Source organism: Herpailurus yagouaroundi, unplaced genomic scaffold (assembly GCF_014898765.1).
Source record: "Herpailurus yagouaroundi ecotype Mexico unplaced genomic scaffold, PumYag 141, whole genome shotgun sequence".
Lineage (NCBI taxonomy): Eukaryota > Metazoa > Chordata > Mammalia > Carnivora > Felidae > Herpailurus > Herpailurus yagouaroundi.
The window spans coordinates 36108215-36131514 of NW_024412396.1; the positions used below are offsets into that span (position 1 = coordinate 36108215).

The following is a 23300-nucleotide window of genomic DNA, read 5'->3' on the forward strand; positions in this document are numbered from 1 at the left end:
TTAGAAGATAAAATGACAATCTCTGATTTGAGTTTACCTTGTAGAAATTTCTAAGACCAGTAGTAATATAGTAAACCAACAGATATGCCTGGGGAATACTTCTTATATCTTTCGTATTTATGTCATAAAGTTGATGGGGAGTAAGAAAAGTTTTCAAGCGCTCAAAAATTTCATACTTTCTACAAGACTGATATGTATTAAGAATTGTATAAATTGGTCTTACCAAACCCTTCTTAAAGTTCTCAATTCGTTTCTTCCCTAATATGTTGGTCAGCCACCAGGCCCAGGTTGGCATATATTGCCACAAATATGCTATTAATAAAAAAGGGTGATCCGCAATCCAAACTTCTTTCAAATCATTGGCCATGCTGATTAACATCAGCCGCACACAACGACTGGTCGCCATCTTGTGGGACTGGGATACATCAATGCCTACAGACTAAGAAAATGTTAAAAAAAAGTAAGTGAATGCTGAGTATTTATCCAAGATATTTCACAAAACTTTTTAGCTATAAAGGACTCAGAGGTCATGTAGTTGACGCTTTCACTGGGACCTCATGCCCCTTAGAAGACGTCATTGGTACTGATGGGTGTCTACAAACTGTAATGTTTCAAAAAGCCTTAGACAAATCATACATGACCAGATAAGATCATGCAGGCTAAATAAAAGATGAAGGTTCTTTGCTTTAATTTACATCCCCTTTAATTTAATGAAAATTATATATCAATTTAGCAATAAAGATTTTTAAATAAATTACTAATACATATATTTAGCAAATGAAATTCTATAAACCATGGAGTCCATAGTGAACAAATCTGGTGCTGCTAATCCAGTTAACACACTACCATTCTACAAATAAATAAACTGAAGCCCATAAAGGTAGTAACTCATCTGTGTTCACACAGATCATTAGCAGTAACCAGATCTTCCAAGTCACTTGATTCCCAAAACAGCGTGCTGCTTCTAGTTTACCTTACAGTCTCCACAGACTGTATGTGAAATGTGAAATGTGAAAATATAAATCATATCTGTAAACATTTACACAGAAGCATAAACAGATTTATGTCTCAGCCGAAATTGATCTTCGTGGAGAAGGAGGAAAATGTCACGGTCTTTAGTGGGATTTTGTATCACTGGGTGATACTGGACTCATCGCAAGAAATTTGTCATCCACTTGGCAACTCACCATGTGCAGTCCAAGAGCTGAGGGAAGCACAGGCGTGTGGTCAGGCACAGGTGAAGCTAACCTAAAATTATTGCAATCCAGCCAGGCTTTTTCTAAGCTCCTTCACCATAGCTCTTCTTTAAAATCCCAGTAAGATTTAATGTGCTAAGATTCAGCCACACAAATCCTTTCAATGTTGCTATAATTTGTGAAGTGATAGAAACTGAGTTTTTAAAATGTTGATAGCCCACATCATAGTGGATTACTTATAAGCAGTATCTTATCAACTTCTTTGGCCTTTATTAAAACTGAATGCCAAAGCACTAGCAGCTAAACTTAACAGCGTTCCTACTGCCATGAGTTAAGTTTTGCAAATAATTCATAACACAGTAACATGTTAATGTAATATGTTAGAAAAAAATTCTAAGCACAGTGATGCAATACCAATACATAACTACTAAAGCGTTCAAATTATTCTCCAACTAGAAGTTTTTTACCTTTGTGACTTCTTCAGACAGGGCATTCTTCACAATATTTGACTGCACAGGTCCTGGACAAATGTTAGAAACTACTATACCTGGGTACATAGCAAGTTCAGTACGGAGGCAATTAAAAAAACCCTAATAGTCAAAAAAAAAAACAAAAAAACAAAAACAAAAAGAAAGAGGGCAACAAATAAAATTAAATACATGTATCTCATGTTTGCTATTAGCACGACATTACTTTTCTTCAACTTTTTATGTGAGACACTAGCACATTATCAAAATATGTTTTTAAATGCCAAGTAAAGGACAGGAAATCTCACTGGGCAAGTTTATTAAACATTTTTAACTCTAAGGGCAATCTAGGGCGCCTGGGTGGCTCCGTCGGTTAAGGATCTGACTCCTGATTTCAGCGCAGGTCATGATCTCACGGTTCGTGGGATCGAGCCCCATGTCGTGCTCAGTGCTAACAGGGCAGAGCCTGCTTAGGATTCTCTTTCTCCCTCTCTTTCTGCCCCTCCGCTGCTCACATTCTCCTCTCCCTCCCTCTCTCTCTTTCCCTCTCAAAAATAACTAAACACTAGAAAAAAGACTGGGGGCAATTTAGAACAGGCATCCTCAGGCATCACCATCTTCTGGTAGGAATAATTGACACCTTCTGGCAGTGGTGGCTGACACCACGAGTTATGTCTCACGGTAGGCGCAGGACAGGGGAAAAACTATCCCCACACCAGTCCCCATCTCCCTGCTTCTTTTATCCCTCAAAGCAGTCTCAAGTGCCACTGCTGGCGCAAGAGGGAGCAAGAGGGATTAAATGCTTGACAGAAATTATCATAGAGGAAGAATTCAACTTTCTCTATTTATATGACTATTTTAACAGACAATTTGTTTCAGCATTTATTTTTAGGGTTAGCAAGCAAGTCCGTGGCTGGTTAAAAATGTAATAGGATTGCTTCCTCAATGACTTTCATAAAAACAAGCTAGACCCTCTAGACTTGAAGATACTGGCTACTTCTGAACAAATAGGGAGTAAACATCTACTTCCCCTCCTCTCTTTTCCTAAATTAGGAAATGTTCCAAGATTACATTGGTATCAGCTGAGATAAGTATTGAAAAGCCTAAACAGCTAATCTGGAGTGTGATCCAACATTAAAACAGTTACCAGCTCTTAATGCCAACCACTAACAAATAGCAGCTATAGGGGTTCGGGCTGCCAGGGACCAACAAAGTGCCTGCCTCAGACGGACATGAAAAAAGTTTTGGAAATCAATGAACTCTCGTATCCTTAACCTCTCTACAGCAAAAGAGGAGAGAGGACACCATGAAAGCCAATACAGCATGTTAAACCTCTCCTTGGGGCGCCTGGGTGGCTCAGTCGGTTAAGCGTCCGACTTCAGCTCAGGTCACGATCTCATGGTCCGTGAGTTCGAGCCCCGCGTCGGGCTCTGGGCTGATGGCTCAGAGCCTGGAACCTGCTTCCGATTCTGTGTCTCCCTCTCTCTCTGCCCCTCCCCTGTTCATGCTCTGTCTCTCTCTGTCTCAAAAATAAATAAACGTTAAAAAAATTAAAAAAAAAAACCTCTCCTTGTCTGAAGTCACATCTAGTATAGTGTGTGAACTTTTCAGTGATAAATAAATTCACTCTATAGCTTGTTGGGAATCAGGGAAGGAAATGTGTTCTTCCAAAAATACTTCCTAGTCCTAGTGTTCAGCTACTGGTTTAACTAACTGGAGTCTCAACCTGCCACACTGTATAACAGGATCAAATCCAGTAATAAAACAGTGAGTCCTGGAAGGCAGGCCAGATAGCTCAGGTTGCGTTTTAGTGAAAGCACTCTGCATGTCAGGAAGATACTGGGCTGTCTTGCCTCATCCACCTGCCTGAGACTTGCCCATCTGCTCTACAGGAAGTAACTACTACCCCATTACCAAATATGGGGAAATCATCAGTGTAGCAATCTGTTTCATCACTCTCCGCAACCGTCTCCCTCCACAGCAGAAAGAGGATACCCTAAAGAACCAAAGCTTCAGATCCTCATGAATCTGTGAAGGCCATTCAGCTGTTGCATCTCATTATTCCAACAGCGAAACATTCCACTTACACTGACTTTCAACAGCATTAATTAAAAATTATGTGTCTCCTATTGGCCTTAGGATCTAATTTGTTCTATGTTACAGTTTAATAATATTTCTTCATATCCATTCTTAAGCCAATATTAAAAAGTCATTTGTTTCTATAGTCACAGCTAGTAAGTTATTGTAGCCCAAATCAAGCTTTCTCCCAGCGTCTGCCTTGAATGGATTTTCTTCTTTCAGTGAAGCCACAGTAAATAGGGTCAAGACTAGTCCCAGTAGGGATACGAAGCCCAGGTCTATTCATCCAGCGGGGAGCTCCTACTTCTGACATGCAAATATATTTAGACTAGATAAAATAAATGCCAACTACAACGGGGAAGGAGAAAGAAGTCAGAGAAATGGGAAGGGTAAGTACATCAAGTGTGTGCGGAAGAAATGGGGGGTAGAGTTTCCATGAAGATGTGATAGAAATGAGGATGAGGGTGACATGTTGAGCAGACTATACACCTCTTTAGGGTGGGGACCATTTCTTATCTTTATCTCCCCAGGATCCACTGCTATGCACAGCATGGCACAGTGTTGGTACTCAGTACATGTTTGCTGAATTAGGAAGAGGCGTGTGAGACTCAAGTCTTTTTTAGCATCCTCTGGGGATGTCCTCTACCCAAGGTCTCCTTGGGTCTCTCTTGCTGTTCCCCTACATCACTGCCCCGTTCCAATGACCTCTTGCAGTGATGGCCATATCTCCCATATACATATTTAGATCAGAGCTGAGTTTGAGCAGTCTTACCCGGAGAGCATGTTTGCTGGCACAATATCCACTAGAAAGGGGCGCAGATATGATACCCAGGAGGCTATTCACAGTAACAATCTTTCCTTGTTTCCTCTCGATCATGTGAGGCAGAACACACATTGTCAAGGACAGCGTCCCTAAGTAGTTAAGCTCTATTAGCTCCTTGAAGACATCCAGGCTGGTCTCCACAAACAAAGAACGCTGAGATCTTCCAGCATTGTTGACCAGAATGTCGATCTAGTTAAATAAAATCAGAAAAGGGGCACTTTGGGGATGACCTGTAAATGGACTGATACAATTCTTAGGGATGGCTGGTTATATTGTTAACTTGAAGAATCATTGGAATGGAATGGTGAATTTCTAGCAGTCAGCAATAAAGAGATAAAATAAAAACCACAATTCACCTACGGAATTAATTTCCCATCATAAAAATAAAAGGCACAGTGAATTTTTACCTTCTTTTGTTCTACATGAAGGAATTAGTACTTAGTAAGGTGTGGAAAGTACTAATTACATAAATCCAAAGACTTAAAGTATAAAAGACTCATGGGCATTGATCTCACTGCATGGACCCATTTGCCTAAAACCCTTTAAATGACAGCACACAAAGAAGGGAATCTCTTTTGTAGCTACCTATTTCAAAGCAAGACTTACCAATTCAAAATGGCTACTTACTTTACCAAACTCCTGGAGGACCATTTTGGTAGCCGCCTCATGGGAACTTCTGTCAGTCAGGTCAAGTGGCAAAACGAGTATATCTTTGTCTTTTAAATTGCCATTCTCTAAATAAAGACATTTAAAAATTAGTGCAGAAGTTGTAAGATAGTCCAATCAAGCTTCCGGCTACTTGGTGTTAAGTTTAATACCCACCCTATAACTGGACTTGGCAAAAACTCATTTCTGAGTGGCCTTGTGGAAAAATTTCTCTCAGTGACCAAGAGGACTGGCAGTAATAAGGCAATATCTAATCAGACAAAAAGCTGGCTGGGTACACAGGAAGTAGTATGGCTCTCTTCAACTTGAATATGGACAGTCTAACATTGGAACAGACTCTACAAGAAACCATGATTATACTACAAGCTAAAAAAAAAAAAAAATTAGAGCTTTTTCTTTAGAAGTACAGAGATATATTTGTTTCATTATAGGCTCAGAAAGTATAGTTTCTCTTTTACACACATTAAAACATAAAAACAATTTATGCTTCACATTAGTAAGACATTCAGAGTTAACCCAGTCACATGACACACAGAAGCTTCCTTCCAGACAAGGATTCAGGGATGCAAACATGGAACAGGACACAACCTTCAAACTGCCAATTGAGAAACATGTTGGCCCTTTCTGTCACTACTCATCAAAAGAGTACGTTTTGAAGTACAACCAGTAAAGCCAATAAGAAAGGCAGGCAGAGAAAATAAATGAGGTACAAAGGTTTTATGGACAAACTGTTAAGCTGTGAAACATCAACTGTTTTAAAAAAGAAATGGAGGGGCGCCTGGGTGGCGCAGTCCGTTGAGCGTCCGACTTCAGCCAGGTCACGATCTCGTGGTCTGTGAGTTCGAGCCCCGCATCAGGCTCTGGGCTGATGGCTCAGAGCCTGGAGCCTGTTTCCGATTCTGTGTCTCCCTCTCTCTCTGCCCCTCCCCCGTTCATGCTCTGTCTCTCTCTGTCCCAAAAATAAATAAACGTTGAAAAAAAAAAAAAAAAAAGAAAAAGCAATGGAAATGCTTGCACCAGTGATCTGACAGATAAAAGGAAAAGTCAGCCTTAGTCTAGCAGACACATGCTGACATGGTTCATTTCTGCCAGTACAGGACTTGCAAGTCTCAACAGCCAGAGGAAGTGTCCCAGTGCAAAGCATAAGAGGCCTCTGAAGGCAATATTGTGAAAGAGGCCTTGTGGCCTTGCTACTGACTCTCTTTTCTGCATGGTTAACTCCATCAGCAAACTGAAAGAAAATTGTTTCAAGAATGACAGGTAGAGAAATGACCCAAAGAATGGTCTGCTTGAAAATTCAAAATTATCTCATGTTTCATGACAAATGATAACTTTTCTTTTTTTTTTTTAACGTTTATTTATTTTTGAGACAGAGAGAGACAGAGCATGAGCAGGGGAGGGGCAGAGAGAGAGGGAGACACAGAATCTGAAACAGGCTCCAGGCTCTGAGCTGTCAGCAGAGAGCCCCATGCGGGGCTCAAACTCACGGACCGCGAGATCGTGACCTGAGGCAAAGTCGGACGCTTAACTGACCAAGCCACCCAGGCGCCCCTCCCTGATAACTTGTTTTCAAGTGAACACATCTATACCAAAACCTAAACCAAAAAAAAATTAAAAATAAATAAAAATTTAAAAAAAATTAACATTGTTGCTCCCTATATGAATATTACTTCAAGCTGCATTTTAAAACCTAATTCAATTCCTGTTCTTTCATTTTTTTTGTTCTTTCATTTTTATAACAAAAATCTTATAGTGTCCCATATGACTTTAATATCTGCTATTTCAGCAAAATGAAGAAGGATCCTTTCTAGTTAAATTTCTATGGTTACACATATGAATGCCATATATAAGAACCAAACTGTTCTTTCTCTAACACAAAAGTATAAAGTATGTGGTCACTGAAAATCCGCCAGCATTCGGGGTGCCTGGGTGGCTTAGTTGGTTAAGCGCCCAACTTCAGCTCAGGTCATGATCTCATAGTTCCGTGAGTTTGAGCGCCACATTGGGCCTTGTGCTGACAGCTCAGAGCCTGGAGCCTGTTTCGGATTCTGTGTCTCCCTCTCTCTCTGCTTCTCCCCTGCTCGCTCTCTCTCTCTCTCTCTCAAAAATAAATAAACATTAAAAAAAAAAAAAAAGAAAATCCACTAGCATTTAAAAGAATTCGTGATCAGTCTCTAATATCAAGAGTCAGCACAAAATAAAAATAGAAGGCACACACAGATCAATGGAACAAAATAGAAAATTCAGAAGTAAATCCACAATTACATGGTCAATTAATCTTTGACAAAACAAGAAAGAATATCCAATGGGAAAAAAACAGTTTCTTCAACAAATGGTGTTGGGAAAACTGGACAGCAACATGCAAAAGAAAGAAACTGGACCACTTTCTTACACCATACACAAAAATAAATTCAAAATGGATTAAAGACCTAAATGGGAGACATGAAACAATCAAAATCCTAGAAGGGGATACAGGCAGTAACTTCTCTGACATCAGCTGCAGCAACTGTTTTCTAGATACGTCCCCTGAGGCAAGGGAAAGGAAACAACGGCAAAAATAAACTATTGGAACTACATCAAAATAAAAAGCTTCCAGGGGCGCCTGGGTGGCGCAGTCGGTTAAGCGTCCGACTTCAGCCAGGTCACGATCTCGCGGTCCGTGAGTTCGAGCCCCGCGTCGGGCTCTGGGCTGATGGCTCAGAGCCTGGAGCCTGTTTCCGATTCTGTGTCTCCCTCTCTCTCTGCCCCTCCGCCGTTCATGCTCTGTCTCTCTCTGTCCCAAAAATAAATAAACGTTGAAAAAATAAATAAATAAATAAAAAATAAATTAATTAAAATAAATAAATAAATAAAAAGCTTCCATACAGCCAAAGAAATAATCAACAAAACTAAAAGGCAACTAAAAGAATGAGAGAAGTATTTGCAAATGACATATCCAGTAAAGGGCTAGTAGTATCCAAAATATATAAAGAACTTACAAAAACTCAACCCCACAAAACAAATAAATCAATTAAAAAAGGGGCAGAATTTGCAATGATGTGGGTAGAGCTACAGAGTATTATGCTAAGGAAAACACATCAGTTAGAGAAAGACAAATACTACATGATTTCACTCATATGTGAAATTTAAGAAACAAAACAAACAAGTATAGGGAAAAAAGAGAGAGAGAGGCAAACAAATCAATAGACTCTTTTATAGAGAATAAATTGATGGTTACCAGAGGGGAGGGAGTGGAGGGATGGGTTGAATAGGGGATGGGGATTAAGGAGTGCACTTGTGATGAGCACCAGATGATGTATGTGTTAATCACCATATTGTACACCTGAAACTACTATAACACTGTATGTTAACTAACTAGAAGTAAAATAAAAACTTAAAAAAAAAGAAGAAGAAGAAAAGTAGAAAGGCATCAGAAAAGAAAAGGAAGGTGCAAGAGCGGCTAGTGAAGAGATGTCCAAAGAAAGAGGATTTGGATCTAAGCATTTGGAGTATCGGGAACCAGAGCAGATATGCCCAGGAAAATCCCACTCTTAACTTCTAAAAATCTCAAAATTGTATTTGAATGTGAATTCTGGTTGATTTCCAGGAAGCTGCTGTGGTTTTAGATTTACTCACCAAGGCACCTTCTCTTCACCCTTTCCAGCTCCTGCACTCTTCTGGCTGACAGCACAAGGGAGACTCCTAGTTTAGACAGCTGGTAAACCAGCTCTTCACCGATCCCGCTCGATGCTCCAGTCACCCATACTACCATATCGGTCAGCTCCCATTCTAGTGAGAAATAAGTACAGATTGAGGGCAGAAACTAAGCTCTGGATTACACCCAAAAATCAAAGATTACCAAAAAGACAGTCTTAAACAATACCACAAAATATGAAGACATAATGTGCGGAGTTTAAAAATTCCAATAGCCTAGGGGTGCCTGGGTGGCTCAGTCAGTTGAGTATCTGACTCTTGATTTTGACTCATGTCATGATCCCAGGGTTGTGGGATCCAGCCCCACATAGGGCTCCACACTCAGCATAGAGCCTGCTTGGGATCTTCTCTCTCTCTCTCTCTCTCTCTCTCTCTCACTCTCTCCCTCTCTTTCCCCCACCATCTGCCCCTCTCCCCTGCTTGTACACTCTCTCTAAAATAAAAAAAAAAAAACTTTTTTTTCACTATCCTATATTTATGGGCTTGATTCTGGTGATGTTCTCACAGGTATATACCTACCTCAAATTCATTGAGTTGTATATTTTAAATATGTAGTTTTTATGCTACTCATACCTCAATAAAGTGATACAAATTTTTTTAATTAAACATCCTCAGCACCTCCTACCTAATTTTTTTTTTAAAAAGCATGAATACAAATATATTAGTAACAGTTATCAACACATTGTATTATATATTCCCGACTCTTGGGTGAGTTTTCCTGACTTTACTCTAGGACAAGCCTTATAACTTGATGATCTGACTCCCAGGCTCTATTTATTCATGTATTCAATTGAGAAAAATTAGTCTAAGTGAATAAAAAGTCTATCTGAATTGCTTTCTCACTTCCTTATCCAAGAAATGAGGGATTCAGATAAAGATGATCACTAAAGGTCCCATCCAGTTCTGAATTCTATTATTCTAATTTCTTGCAATGGAGGTATTGATGATGAATCTGAATATACCAAGCTCTACTCTAAGGTATGGTGGTATCATTCTGGATTTTTGTTTTCCTCATTTGTCAATCATATCTGATGCCTATCAATTAAAAGTCACTTTATAAAGGTGCTTGCTCCTCAAATGCCTGAGCTTTCTTCTTGGAGAAGTTCACCCAAGTTCACCCAGTTCACCCAAGATTAAATGCACACGATAGAGAAATGAAATGCTGTACTCTGCTTGCCCAATCATGTTCTTGTGGAAAACTATAAAAATGTTACAGCTCTAAAGCAAAGAGGAGTGGTATATTCTCCTTTCCTCCAATGAAAAGCTTATTTGCATTGCAGGACATGAGAGCCACTGTCTATCTGAATTGCAGGGGAGGAGCTAGATGTACCTGGGCTTTTTTTTTTTTTAAGTTTATTTATTTTGAGGGAGACAGAGAGTGAGAGAGAGAGAGAGCATGCGCACGCACGTGCGCACCAGCAGGGGAGGGGAAAAGAGAGAGGGAGAGAGACAGAATCTCAAGCAGGCTCAGCGCTGTCAGCACAGAGCCCAAAGTGGGGCACCAACCTACGAGCTGTGAGATCATGACCTGAGCTGAAGTCAAGAGCCTGATGCTCAACGACTGAGTCACCCAGCTGCCCCACACACGTCTGATTTTAGATCATAAACATTAAAATCAGGAAATCAGTTTACTGTTTTAGTCAAACAAGTCTAAAACCTAACTGTCGGGTTAACAGTACGAGCTCTGGACTGCCAGGGTTCAAATCCCGGCTCCATCACACACAGCAGTGAAATGCCCCCATGTGAGAACTTGGTGCCTTAATGTTCACAACTGGAAAACTGGATTAATAACAAAACCTCCCTCAAAGCATTATTGAGAAAAGTAAGTTAGTAAGTAAAGTACCCCGAGCAGTATCTGACATATACTCAGTGCTTAATAAAATGTCAACTCATTATGGCTAAAAGTGTTTAACAAATAGACTTTTCAGCAGCAAAACATAGAATATTCTCCCAATAATGTATGTTCTAATTTCTCTAGCAAGGGGCAATGGGGTTACTAACCATAAAGGCTTTATATGTTTTTATTATTCCCTATGTGCTTAAACACATTACCTTATTAAAACCCTTACAAGAAATTCATGAAATAAGAATTATCTCAATTTTATAAAAAAGGAAGCTGAGGATTACAGACATTAATTTACCTCACTAGACTGTAAATTCCCTTAAAACTGGGACCCTATCTGCCTTGTTCACTATTCAGTGCCTAGCACAGAGACTGGAATATAGAAAGAACTCCATCAATAACTATTCAGTAAACACCCAACAACCCTAGGAGAGCTGGGACATAAACCCAGGTACAGGGCCACCAGGGTGGTTCAGTCAGTTAAGCATCCAACTCTTGATACCAGCTCAGGTCATGATCTCACTGTTCATGAGTTCAAGCACCTCATCAGGCTCTCTGCTGACAGAGTGGAACCTGCATGGCATTCTCTACCTCCCTCTCTCCCTCCCTCAGTGGTGGTCTCTCTTGCATGCACGCTCTCTCTTTCTCTCTCTCAAAATAAATAAATAAGCTTTAAAAAAAATCCCAGGTACATTTAGCTCCAAAGTCCACACCCTGACCACTAGCCTATGGTGCTCACATTTTAAAATGATCGATATTTTATTTTATTTTTTTTTTAGTTCATTTATTTATTTTGAGAGAGAGGGCTCGATTTTACAAACTGTGAGAATATGATCAAAATTTTAAAACCCAACTGTTTCTTAGCCATTCAAGAAACTATAGCTTGTCTTCAGTTAAAAGGTTTCATGTAAATATCTGAACTAAGGTTGCAACCATCCTGAATACCATGTCTAGGCTGTAATTCTTTCCCATCACATGATGTACTTTTACGGAAATGCACAAGCGAGAACTTCATCAGGAATGGTAGAGTGTATATTCAGATAATAATCATTTACTCACTCACTGACTACTCACTGTTCCAAAGTTCTGCAATACTCAGTCTACAGGGTGACTCTAGTTGTTTGTAACTATTTACTAACTTGCATAGAATAGAAATTTCTCCATTTTCACACCAATAAGCAAATATTACTTAAAACCAACAATGAAAACCCCTTAGCTCAGGTGTACCTTAGTACACCTGCACTTCTGGCCCCTTTCTTCCCACCATGGAGAGGAAAACTTCTGTATTTAGCACCAACTGTTGTTTACCAATTCCACAGAATATAGCATAAATCATGGTCTCCCCTACAGAGTCTCTGAAAGCAGATCCTCAGAGCTGGAAGGAAACTTAGCAGTTCAACCCCCAACCCAGTTTGAGAATTCTCTCAAGGCGCGGACTAATGTCTACTTAATTCCCTCACAGAATGAGGAAGCTAGTTATCTCCAAAGCACCCCCTCCTTTTTAGACTAGTCTAATCATTCAAGGGCGGGGGGGCAAGGGGCAAGGTTTTTTTTTTTTTTTTGAGAGACAGAGAGAGAGAAAGAAAAAAGAGAGCATGAGAAGGGAAAAGGGGCACAGGGAGATAGAGAGAATCTTAAACAGGCTCCACGCTCAGCACGGAGCCTCACACAGGGCTCGTTCCCGTGACCCTTGGATCATGACTGAGCTGAAATCAAGAGTTGGATGCTCAACTGACTGAGCCACCCAAGCATCCCAAGGATTCTTTCTTCTACTGTGATATACCTTAAATTTCTGCTACCCAGCAGCAGTCAGCAGAAGTTCTGCCTTGTGGTAACAGAAAGAATAAATCAGGCCTGCCTCACACATGACAATCCCTTGTATATTTGAAGACAGCTGACGTGTCTTCCCTAAATCCTCTCTCATCATCTCTTGCTTCTCTAAGGCTAAACACCTCCAGTGTCTATGACCTTCCCTCAGATGACATGGCCTCAGGTTTCCTCACTCTTTGGCTCACACCCCACTGCACAAACTCTGGCTGGTCAATGTTCCTATTGAAGAGAACTAGCCGCAGAAGGATCCAGGATTCCCGTGGGGCCTGGACAATGGCTGGTTGAGCCACTGCGGTATCCCCAGTGTGCAGCACAGAGGCCAGCACAGACAAGCCTTTATTCAGAAGACATCTGTTGTGGACTGCTATTCGTTGCTTCAGGGACTACACGCCTCCCAGGCTTGCCTAATCTTTTCTGGTAGTCATTTCACAGTTCACTCCTATCGAGGTTACTGCCAACAAAAACCCGAGTTTTCCCCAGATGTGCTGCTGCTGGAAACTTTTCCTGCTCTGGACTTGTGCCATGGATTTTTCTGGATCTATGTGCAGTATCTATGATTAGTCACCCTTAGATTTCACCATGTAAGATATACGCTTGGGAACATGGAGAGTTTCTTTAGGAGGATATGTGAAAGCAGAAATGTTGGTTGCCTCCAGAGAGGCATACTTGGTGGCTGGGGGCAACTTTTCACCATAAGTCCTTTTGTATCTTTATTTTCTTTTAAGTTTATTTATTTATTTTTGAAAGACAGAGAGTGCAAGTGGGGGCAGGGCAGAGAGAGAGAGAGGGAGAGAGAGAATCCCAAGCAGGTTCCACACTGTCAGTCAGGAGCCCAATGTGGGGCTCGAACTCAAACACTGTGAGATCGTGACCCAAGCAGAAACCAAGAGTTGGATGCTTAACCAAATGAGCCACCCAGGTGCCCCTCCTTTTGTATCTTTAAATTCTGTAGTATATAAGAATATTGTCTATTTTTTAAAGTGACAAAAATAATAAACCTATGGAGAAGACAAGGAGGATTTATTAAAAAAAAAATTTTTTTTTTTTTACCTTAATAGAGTCTGCCTATCTTTCCAATCTAAACCGTTTTGGGAACCTGATGGGAACCTGAGTGTATCTCCATGTTCCTTTAAATTTGTTTCATTATCACCAGCCCCCAACCTCCAGTAGTCTTTCTAGTCATATTTTTCTTAAAAACTCCCCCAGGGGCGCCTGGGTGGCTCAGTCGGTTAAGCGTCCGACTTCGGCTCAGGTCATGATCTCAGGGCCCATGAGTTCGAGCCCCGCGTCGGGCTCTGTGCTGACAGCTCAGAGCCTGGAGCCTGTTTCAGATTCTGTGTCTCCCTCTCTCTCTGACCCTCCCCCGTTCATGCTCTGTCTCTCTCTGTCTCAAAAATAAATAAACATTAAAAAACTCCCCCAATGAAATTGTAACTCCAGATACACTGCGTACCTCACATATATCTGTGCTTTATACATAAAAGGAGTTCTAGAAAGCTTACTCTTCAGTCAATGCAGGTTTAAGAATGACTAAATTTAAAAATGAAGCTAAAAGTTAAATTAAAATTTAAAATTTAAAAGCCATCACCATTTAACATTACAACTTTATTTGCTGAATAACTTTTACTTTTTTTTTTTATTTATATATGAAATTTATTGTCAAATTGGTTTCCATACAACACCCAGTGCTCATCCCAAAAGGTGCCCTCCTCAATACCCATCACCCACCCTCTCCTCCCTCCCACCCCCCATCAACCCTCAGTTTGCTCTCAGTTCTCAACAGTCTCTTATGCTTTGGCTCTCTCCCACTCTAACCTCTTTTTTTTTTTTTTTCCTTCCCCTCCCCCATGGGTTCCTGTTGTTTCTCAGGATCCACATAAGAGTGAAACCATATGGTATCTGTCTTTCTCTGTATGGCTTATTTCACTTAGCATCACACTCTCCAGTTCCATCCACGTTGCTACAAAAGGCCATATTTCATTTTTTCTCATTGCCACGTAGTATTCCATAGTGTATATAAACCACAATTTCTTTATCCATTCATCAGTTGATGGACATTTAGGCTCTTTCCATAATTTGGCTATTGTTGAGAGTGCTGCTATGAACATTGGGGTACAAGTGCCCCTATGCCTCAGTACTCCTGTGTCCCTTGGATAAATTCCTAGCAGTGCTATTGCTGGGTCATAGGGTAGGTCTATTTTTAATTTTCTGAGGAACCTCCACACTGCTTTCCAGAGCGGCTGCACCAATTTGCATTCCCACCAACAGTGCAAGAGGGTTCCCGTTTCTCCACATCCTCTCCAATTTGCTGAATAACTTTTAATGTGATTTATTTACTTAGATAAATAACAATGTATCAAATTAATATGCAAATTAGTCAATTATACAAGTAAATAATAATAGCAATGTAATTAAATGCATCTTAAAATCCTTCAAAACTATTTTTCCAGCCAAAGTAAAACACTGAAAAAATTAAGTGAATTTCTTTTTTTTTTTTTAATTATTTTTTTCAACGTTTATTTATTTTTGGGACAGAGAGAGACAGAGCATGAACGGAGGAGGGGCAGAGAGAGAGGGAGACACAGAATCGGAAACAGGCTCCAGGCTCTGAGCCATCAGCCCAAAGCCCGACGCGGGGCTCGAACTCGCGGACCGCGAGATCGTGACCTGGCTGAAGTCGGACGCTTAACCAACTGTGCCACCCAGGCGCCCCTAAGTGAATTTCTTAAAAATTATTTTTGGTCACCTTAACTTTCAGTTTTTGCTTGATATGCGATAACCTGTAATTTAACTAGCTATTAGATATTCATTCAGACATTGTCTCAACGTTTTCCCTTTTCAGCACTTGACATGACTAGCGGATCAAATAACTTCTACAGAATTAAGTTTTAAAAAGAAATTATTTGTATGTAATTCTCAAAGTCCAAGTTAACATAAAAGCACTCAGGATCAAATGTAAATATCCACAAAGTAGCCACAAGGCAGCCATCAGGCAAGAGAAGGTCTGATCAAAAGAGGGTCTGACAATCCCAGCCATCTATCTGCCTGCCACACGTTGACTTTGCACAGGTGTAGTGTATTTTCCATGAACTCAATAATGTCAGCACTCCAGATGTTATACCCAAGAAAATGCAACAAGAGAAGTGAAATACTAAGGAATAAGATTTTGTCAGGTACAGTTGAGCTTTGAAGGGACACAAAACACTGTACCATCTAAGTTTTTGTTGGTTGGTTGGTTGGTTTGTTGTTGGTCCTCAAGAACCTGTTTTGACAGCCTTGAAAGCCATATGGCTCCCCTTCCCTCCCAGACCCGTTTTGAAAGCAAAGTCTATCTTCTGAACTGCTAGCTATCACTTCCAAGTAAACTTCCTCACGTGCTTTTCGGGTATTTTCACACAGGAAACTAGGTCCAGGGAAAGTCCACTTCCCTGAGCCCTTATGGATCCAAAGCCTAGCTCTGGCTGGGTCATTTAATGTCTCTGAATATTGGTTTCCCTACCTGGAAAATAAGATCAATAACGCCTGCTTTGTAAGTCTCTGTAAAGGCTGGAGGTCGCGTGTGTAAAGGGCGGTGCCCATTGCTTTTAGCGCAAAGAATGCAGTAGTAAACGACGACCAAATTTCAAGCAGGGCACAGATGAAAGTGGGATAGGCAGAATGCCCCTCAATGTGCCTGTAATGATCTATCTCGGGGCAAAATGCCAATCCAGGTCTTTCTAGGGGGATAAGTCGGTAGGTAGGTAACTCCGGGTTATTTCATTTTATTTCACAACTCAGAATGGGGGAACAACTTCAGGATGAGGGAACAACTTCAGGATGTAGAAAAACCGAGCTCCAGTTCTCAAAAGGAGGCTCCCGTAGAAACTCAGGGGACTGGCAGTGTTTCTCGGTATCGTCGTCCGCGCACGCAGCAGCAGAATCCCTGGGAGCCTGATTAAGAACTTCCAGCACTCAGGGCGCCCCGCCCATGCCAGCGCCCTCTGACTTTGGCAACCAGGCGTGTCCTCCCTGACCCGGACGAAAGACAAAGGGGCAGACCCGCCTTCTGGGCCCCGGTTTTTTCTCCCCCACCGGCAGTCCCAGGGAAAGGCGCGGAAGCTCCACGCCACCCGGAGGGAGGCGGGGACAGCGGGGACGGGCGCCCGGAGCCCGATCTCCCACTCTGGAGGCGCGGCTGCGGGTCCTCACCTGGGCGTCGCCCCTGCCACTCGGCCCACAGCAGGGTCAGGTCGCCATCCGCCCGCAGGAAGCGCAGCAGCTGCACCACGAGCGCGAGAAGCGCGCACAGCGCCAGCAGCCAGAGCAGCAACTCCCAGCTCATCGCGGCCGCGCAAGCCCGGCCCTGCCTGGGGAAACACAGAACCCGTACGGGCCGCGGCGCGGGGCACGGAAATCTGCCCGGCCGCCTCCTAGCGGGCCGGAGAGCCGCACCGCCCCGGCTCCGCCCAGAGAGTGGACCGGAGGGAGGGACGGTCTGGGCGCGCCGCACCACCCAGCTGGGAGCCGCGCCCCGGGCCGCGTGGAGGGGGCGGGAAAAGCCCGCACGCCCCGCCCAGTGCCCCGTGCCCCGCTACTGCTGAGCCTGCTTCGCCTGCGTGTACGCCTAAGGAAGGGTTGCTGCTGAGACGCCAGGCGTGGGTGACTTAAAGACTCGGCGGTACTGCTGTTACTACCGTAGCCACAAGGTTTGTGATATCAAGAAGGATTCTTTAACAGTTGTTTTGAGGGGATATAGTTCCAAGTCTCGGGTTGTGTCAAAAGGAAGAGCACAGAGAGTCCAACCTATGAATGCGACTTCCTCCGTCCTCATCTTTCTTAACTAAATAAACCCAACAAACTATCAAACTGTTTTCCACCCCACCCCCAATTAACCGGGTCTCTGGAGTTGGCCCCTTGATTTAAATACGGAAAACAATGTTGCATAAGACACTTGCCTTCTTGCTGGAGGAGAAAGTGCAGTTTCGGCCAAGATTGTCCATGAGCACCAGCTCTAGGAGCAGGATTGGGGACCTGAGCCAAGCTGGTTCCGTCCTCAGCAACCCTAGGTAAATTACTTATTTTTATGTACTCACAAACAGTAGGGAGGTTTAAATAAAAAAATGTAAAGGGCACAGTAGTTCATACACAATAATTCATTCTTGTATAATTAGGAGAATTCATTCTCATTTATCATTTATTGTTTCCATTATAATTATCGCATCTTAGAGTCCAGCCTGAAAGACAAGGGCTTTGTTTATAAACTTCTATATCCTGGACCTATAGAATTACCCTTGCATGTGAAAGCAGCAAGAATGTTTAAATTGTGATGATATGGTTCTGATTCTCCGAGGAAGATGTACACTAACTAAACTTGGATCTTGGCTGATTGTTTACCTCTCTTATAACTTGGTATAATATTGCTCAAGAGCTGACCTCTTAACTTGTTACCTTTGCAATATGGGTTTTATTTTTCTTGTGATAAGTGAGTTTTAAAATAAGGTGCTTAAAAATACCACACTGAGTCTCACTCCCATGAAAAAATTCCAAGAGTTTTCTCTGAGCTTGTTTCCCCTTCTGTAAAATGTAAGGACTGAATTAGATTTGGTGTCCCAAGCCAGTCCATGCCATGTATGTATACCTGGATTCTCCATCACACACTCCAGCTTTGGGGAGGCTGAAAGGGGAACAGAGCTGTTTCCATGGAGAATTGTAACTAATACACAAACTATAATAAAACCACACAGTCTTTTCACCTCACTAGCACTTCTTGCACTGGAAAATGAAAACAAATTAATATGCAAAATTTCAATATCATATATTTCATCTTACCTGAAAAGAAGCATCATTCATTTTGGAATTCAATTAGATGTTTATTAAAGAGTCAGTCACGGTGATCAGAAAAGCAACAGTTATAGCTAGTATCTTTGCAGTGCCTAATTATCCTGTTCACCGGTGGGAAAAATCCAACCTCAGAATATGCTGCTTCTGGTGAAGACACTCAGCAAGTTGTTAGTTATCACAGTAGCATCTGTCAGGATTGCCTCTTCCCATTTTGCACGGAATGTATCTCAAAACTTGGAAACCAAAGTACTCAAAGCAAATGAAAGACAGATGAATAAATAAAGGGACTCCCCAGAGGCTCAAGAGGCAGAAGAGGCAGAGCAGTGGAACCCTGGCCTTTCCTGGATTAGTCCATTCAGGAGCAGACAGAATTTCAACCAGTCATAAAACCCCAAAAATAAAAAAAACAAAACTGATTCAAATATAAGCTACATTCTTTCCTCTATGACCAGAGAAACTTAACTGAGTCAAGGAGAAAAGCACTCTCAGCTGGGCCCCTCCTTCATTCCCATTTGGAAAGAGCTTTGGCTGCTCCCTCTGCACACATCTTGGTATTTTTTTCATGCAGCCAGGGCAGCGCTGAAGTAAAGTGACCATCAAGTGAGTCCCCAGGAGCCGAAGCAGTGGCCCCTCAGGACAGGGTCCTTTCACAGAGAAAAAAGATGAACACCATATGCTGTATTTCAGCAGTACCTTACAATGTGATTCTGACAGCACGCAGACTCACTCTTAGCTGAACTGTTTGGCAAACCAGATCTTAGTTTGGTGCGAAATATCCTTGTCCCAAAGCCGTGATTTACATCCCAAAGTAAACAGCACAATTAAAAACAGAGAGAATAAATAAATAGATAAATAAACAGTATAATCAAAACACCACTAATTACACAAAATATCAAGATATTATTCTTGGTTAATTTCCACTAGAAATGAGCTTCGAAACAATTGCTTCCTACTAAATGCCTACATGTGTTAGAATTAAGAACTTTTTTTGATGTTTATTTATTTTCAGAGAGAGGATCATGTGAGCAGAGGAGGGGCAGTCAGTAGGGAGAGAGAGAATGCCAAGCAGGAGCTTGGGATCCCATGAACCACGAGATCATGACCTGAGCTGAAATCAAGAGTTGTCCACTCAACCGACTGAGCTACTCAGGAACCCCCTAGAATTAAGAATTTAAAAACGAGGGTTTTCAATCCACAAGCCTCATAGGGCCCAGGTAGAGTGCATAGAAATTAGGTCATGGCTGAGAAAATGGATGGTCAAACGGAGAACATGCTAGGTGTTGATGCAGTAGAACCTCCATCCTCTCTAATTTCTGAAATACCTTGTATGCTCTGATGTCAAAGGCTGTTCCTTGGCATAAGCCAAATATAACTGTAAAACAGTGATGAAAGTAAAAGACAGCGGCTCCCCTCCGCAATGTTTTATTTTCCAGTCTTGCCTACCATGCTTCCCCTTTCTTTTGTCTTGAAATGTTTGAAGAATGTTACGTGCAATAATTAAGTTTCCTTAAACAGCCCTTCCTTCTCCCTTTCCAATCTTATTGCAAACCCCCACCCCAGCTCCCCACTCCCATCCCCCTCTAGAAAGATTTTTGTGGCTCTCCGGAGACATAATCATCCCTTACCTAGTCTCACCTCTTTTTAGAATTACTTCTGATGGGAACGACATCTGATATCTCTAATTATTTTCAGGGCTAATATATTATTACTCTAATGAAACTTTAAGCTCCTTGAGATCAAGTAGCAAAGCTAATGCTTCTTTTGAAAAGTCCCAGTACTTAGTTTAGTGTTAATGCAACAAATGATAAGCCCACATTGAATTGAATTCTCTTTTCCTTGAAACTTAAACTTCCTTGAAGTTCTGAAATAAAGTTGGTATTAGAATAAAAGTTGCTAGAACTTAACAAATAATCTTCCTGAGTGTCACTAAAATGCTTTGAATAAAGCTCCAACCAAGGCCTTTTGTATAATTGGTACCCTTTAAATTTCAGCTGTGATAGAACGGTACCCCCTTCTTTCCTTTTAGTAATGGTCATAATGGTCACTTTGGGGGCACCTGGGTGGCTCAGTCAGTTAAACGTCCGACTTCGGCTCAGGTCATGATCTTGCAGTTTGTGAATTCAAGCCCCATGTCAGGCTCTGTGCTGACAGCTCAGAGCCTTGATCCTGCTTCAGATTCTGTGCCTCCCTCTCTCTCTCTGACCCTCCCCTGCTCACACTCTGTCCCTCCCTCCCTCCGTCTCTCTCTCTCTCTCTCTTTCTCTGTCTCTCAAAATTAAACATTAAAAAAATTTTTTTGTTGGGGGGCACCTTTGTGGCTCAGTCGGTTGAGCATCCGACTTCAGCTCAGGTCATGATCTCACAGTCTGTGAGTTCAAGCCCCGCGTCGGGCTCTGTGCTGACAGCTCAGGGCCTGGAGCCTGCTTCAGATTCTGTGTCTCCCTCTCTCTGCCCCTCCCCTGCTCATGCTCTGTCTTTCTCTGTCTCAAATAAAAACATTACAAAAAAAAATTTTTTTTAAATAATGGTCACTTTTGATGGTATGGGCTGAGGCCTACTGAAGTCAACCAGGATGAAAGCAGTTGTGTGTAAGAAACTCTCACTTTCCATAATAAAAGGGCATATAAAAATAACTTTAAAAACCCAGATCCTCCATTATTGGCAATTCTGGGGGATGAAAAAAAAAAAAGACCCTATGAGTGGAAACAGGAACTAAGGAAGTCTGGGAGAAGAATATTCTTCATGAAGAACAAGAAAGGATTTGTGGGTTTTGATTGGGGATATTATCACAACCTTCTAGATACTTTTGAAATTTTGTTGGATGTGCTTTGTTTTATTTCTCTCTCTCTCTCTCTCTCTCTCTCTCTCTCTCTCTCTCTCTCTCTTTTAGAGTGTGAGTATGAACTGGGGAGAGGGGAGGAGGGAGAGAGAGAGAGAGGGAATCTTAAGCAGGCTCCATGCTCAGCACAGAGCCCAATGCGGGGCTCGATCCCACAACCATGGGATCATGACTTGAGCCAAAATCAAGAGTCGGATGCTCAACTGACTGAACCACCCAGGCACCCCAAGATATGCTTTTTTTTCATAGTGCCAGGTGGCCTAAGACCAGGAGTTCTAAAGATCTGGACAGCATGTAAAGGCATAACCAACAAGAATTGTCTGGCCTCAAAAGCCCTCAGTGTTCTTGTACAGAAATCTTGTAGCCATTGTGGACAAGTGCTCCTTGATCTATTCCCTGCTTAATGGAAGCATTCCTGCATCCCTCTGCATCTGTTTGCCTATACTCCATATATAAGCATTCAGGTCATTGTTTAGTATTCTGATATTCTGCAGGCAGACATGGTCTTACTTGAATAGTCTTCTGTCTCATACAAATTATTTATATTTAGTAATCTTACGGGATTCCTCAATAAGAAAATTTCACTGCCCTATTGGCCGCATGTAGTTTTGCATGTCACTGAATTGATTGTCTCTTGAGATTAGCAGATTTCCACATTATCTTGACTCTCTTAAACATGAACAGTTCACGATATTATTCTCTCACTCCCTCTCTTTCTCTGTCTCAGTCCCTGCCCCCTTCTGTCTCTAATAATTAAATGCTTCATTTGAAGTTTCCCCTTACATATAAGCAGTAAATTTTTTTTTGTTTCCTGTTACCTTTTTTAAGAGAGAGTAGGGGAAGGGGACAGAAAGTGACAGAGAGAGAGAGAGAGAGAGAGAGAGAGAGAGAGAGAGAGAGAAGGAATCTTAAGCAAGCTCCATGCTCAGTCTGACATGGAGCTCTATCCCACAATCCTGGGATCATGACTTGAGCTGGAATCAAGAGTCAGACACTAAATGGACTGAGCCACCCAGGTGCCCCTAGCAGTAAATGTTCTAATCAGTGGTGGTGGTTACTCAAATCTACACATGTGGTAAAATTGCATAGAACTCTACGCAATGCACATACACCTACACATAGATATATATGTGTGAAGCTGGTGACATTTTAATAAAGTCTATAAATAGTGCTAACCACAATTTCTGGATCTGTTATTCTGAAATTATATGAAATGTTACCAGTGGGGAACATGGAATGAAGAATACACAGGACCTTTCTGTACCATTTTTGCAACTTCCTATAAATCTCTAATTATTTTAAAGTAGGAATAATTTGTTCCTAGGTGGCACCTAGGTGGCTCAGTCGGTTGAGCATCCGACTTCAGCTCAGGTCATTATTCAGTGCTCTTTGAGTTCAAGCTCCACATTGGGCTCTGTGCTAACAGCTCAGAGCCTGCAGTCTGCTTCGGATTCTGTGTCTCCCTCTCTCTCTGCCCCTTCCCCGCTCATGCTCTGTCTGTCTCTCTCTCTCCTTCAAAAAATAAAATAAACATTAAAAAAAATTTTAATGCTTTAAAGTAGAAATAATTTGTTATTATAAGGTGCTTGCACTACCTGTGAAGCAAAATAGTGTTATTTGAAAGTAGGCTTGGATTAATTATAAATGTATATTGCAACTTCTAGGGCAACCACTTAAAAAAGGAAATAAAGAGTATAATTGCTATGCTAAGAAAGGAGAGTGTATTAGTCACAGCTCCAGAGAAACAGAACCAGTAAGATTGTGTGTGTGTGTGTGTGTGCATGTGTGTGTAAGAGATCTATTATAGGAGTTACTTGTGCAATTATGGAGACCAAGAAATCCCATGATCTGCCATCTGCAAGCTGGAGAACCAGAAAAACTGGTGTAATTCAGTTCAAGTCTGAAGGTCTGAGAACCAAATGAGCTGATGGTGTAAGTCACCGTTCAAGACCAAATGCCCAAAGGACTTCAAGCTGTATTACAAAACTGTAATCATCAAGACAGTAAGCTACTGGCACAAGAACAGACACTCAGATCAATGGAA

General features: G+C 41.7%; 1 protein-coding gene across 1 annotated transcript in view; it reads right to left on the reverse strand.

Annotated features, from left to right (window-relative positions):
• Positions 1-17045, reverse strand: part of DHRS7 (dehydrogenase/reductase 7) — a 20339-nt gene extending 3294 nt beyond the window's left edge. The window contains exons 1-6 of the mRNA XM_040477306.1: positions 16786-17045; positions 8847-8999; positions 5193-5299; positions 4515-4754; positions 1664-1786; positions 224-439 (exon numbers count right to left, since the gene is read on the reverse strand). Of these exons, the coding sequence (XP_040333240.1) occupies positions 224-439; positions 1664-1786; positions 4515-4754; positions 5193-5299; positions 8847-8999; positions 16786-16918 (972 nt within the window). The 5' untranslated portion in view covers positions 16919-17045. The remainder of the gene's footprint in view (positions 1-223; positions 440-1663; positions 1787-4514; positions 4755-5192; positions 5300-8846; positions 9000-16785) is intronic.
• Positions 17046-23300: the final 6255 nt, after the last annotated feature.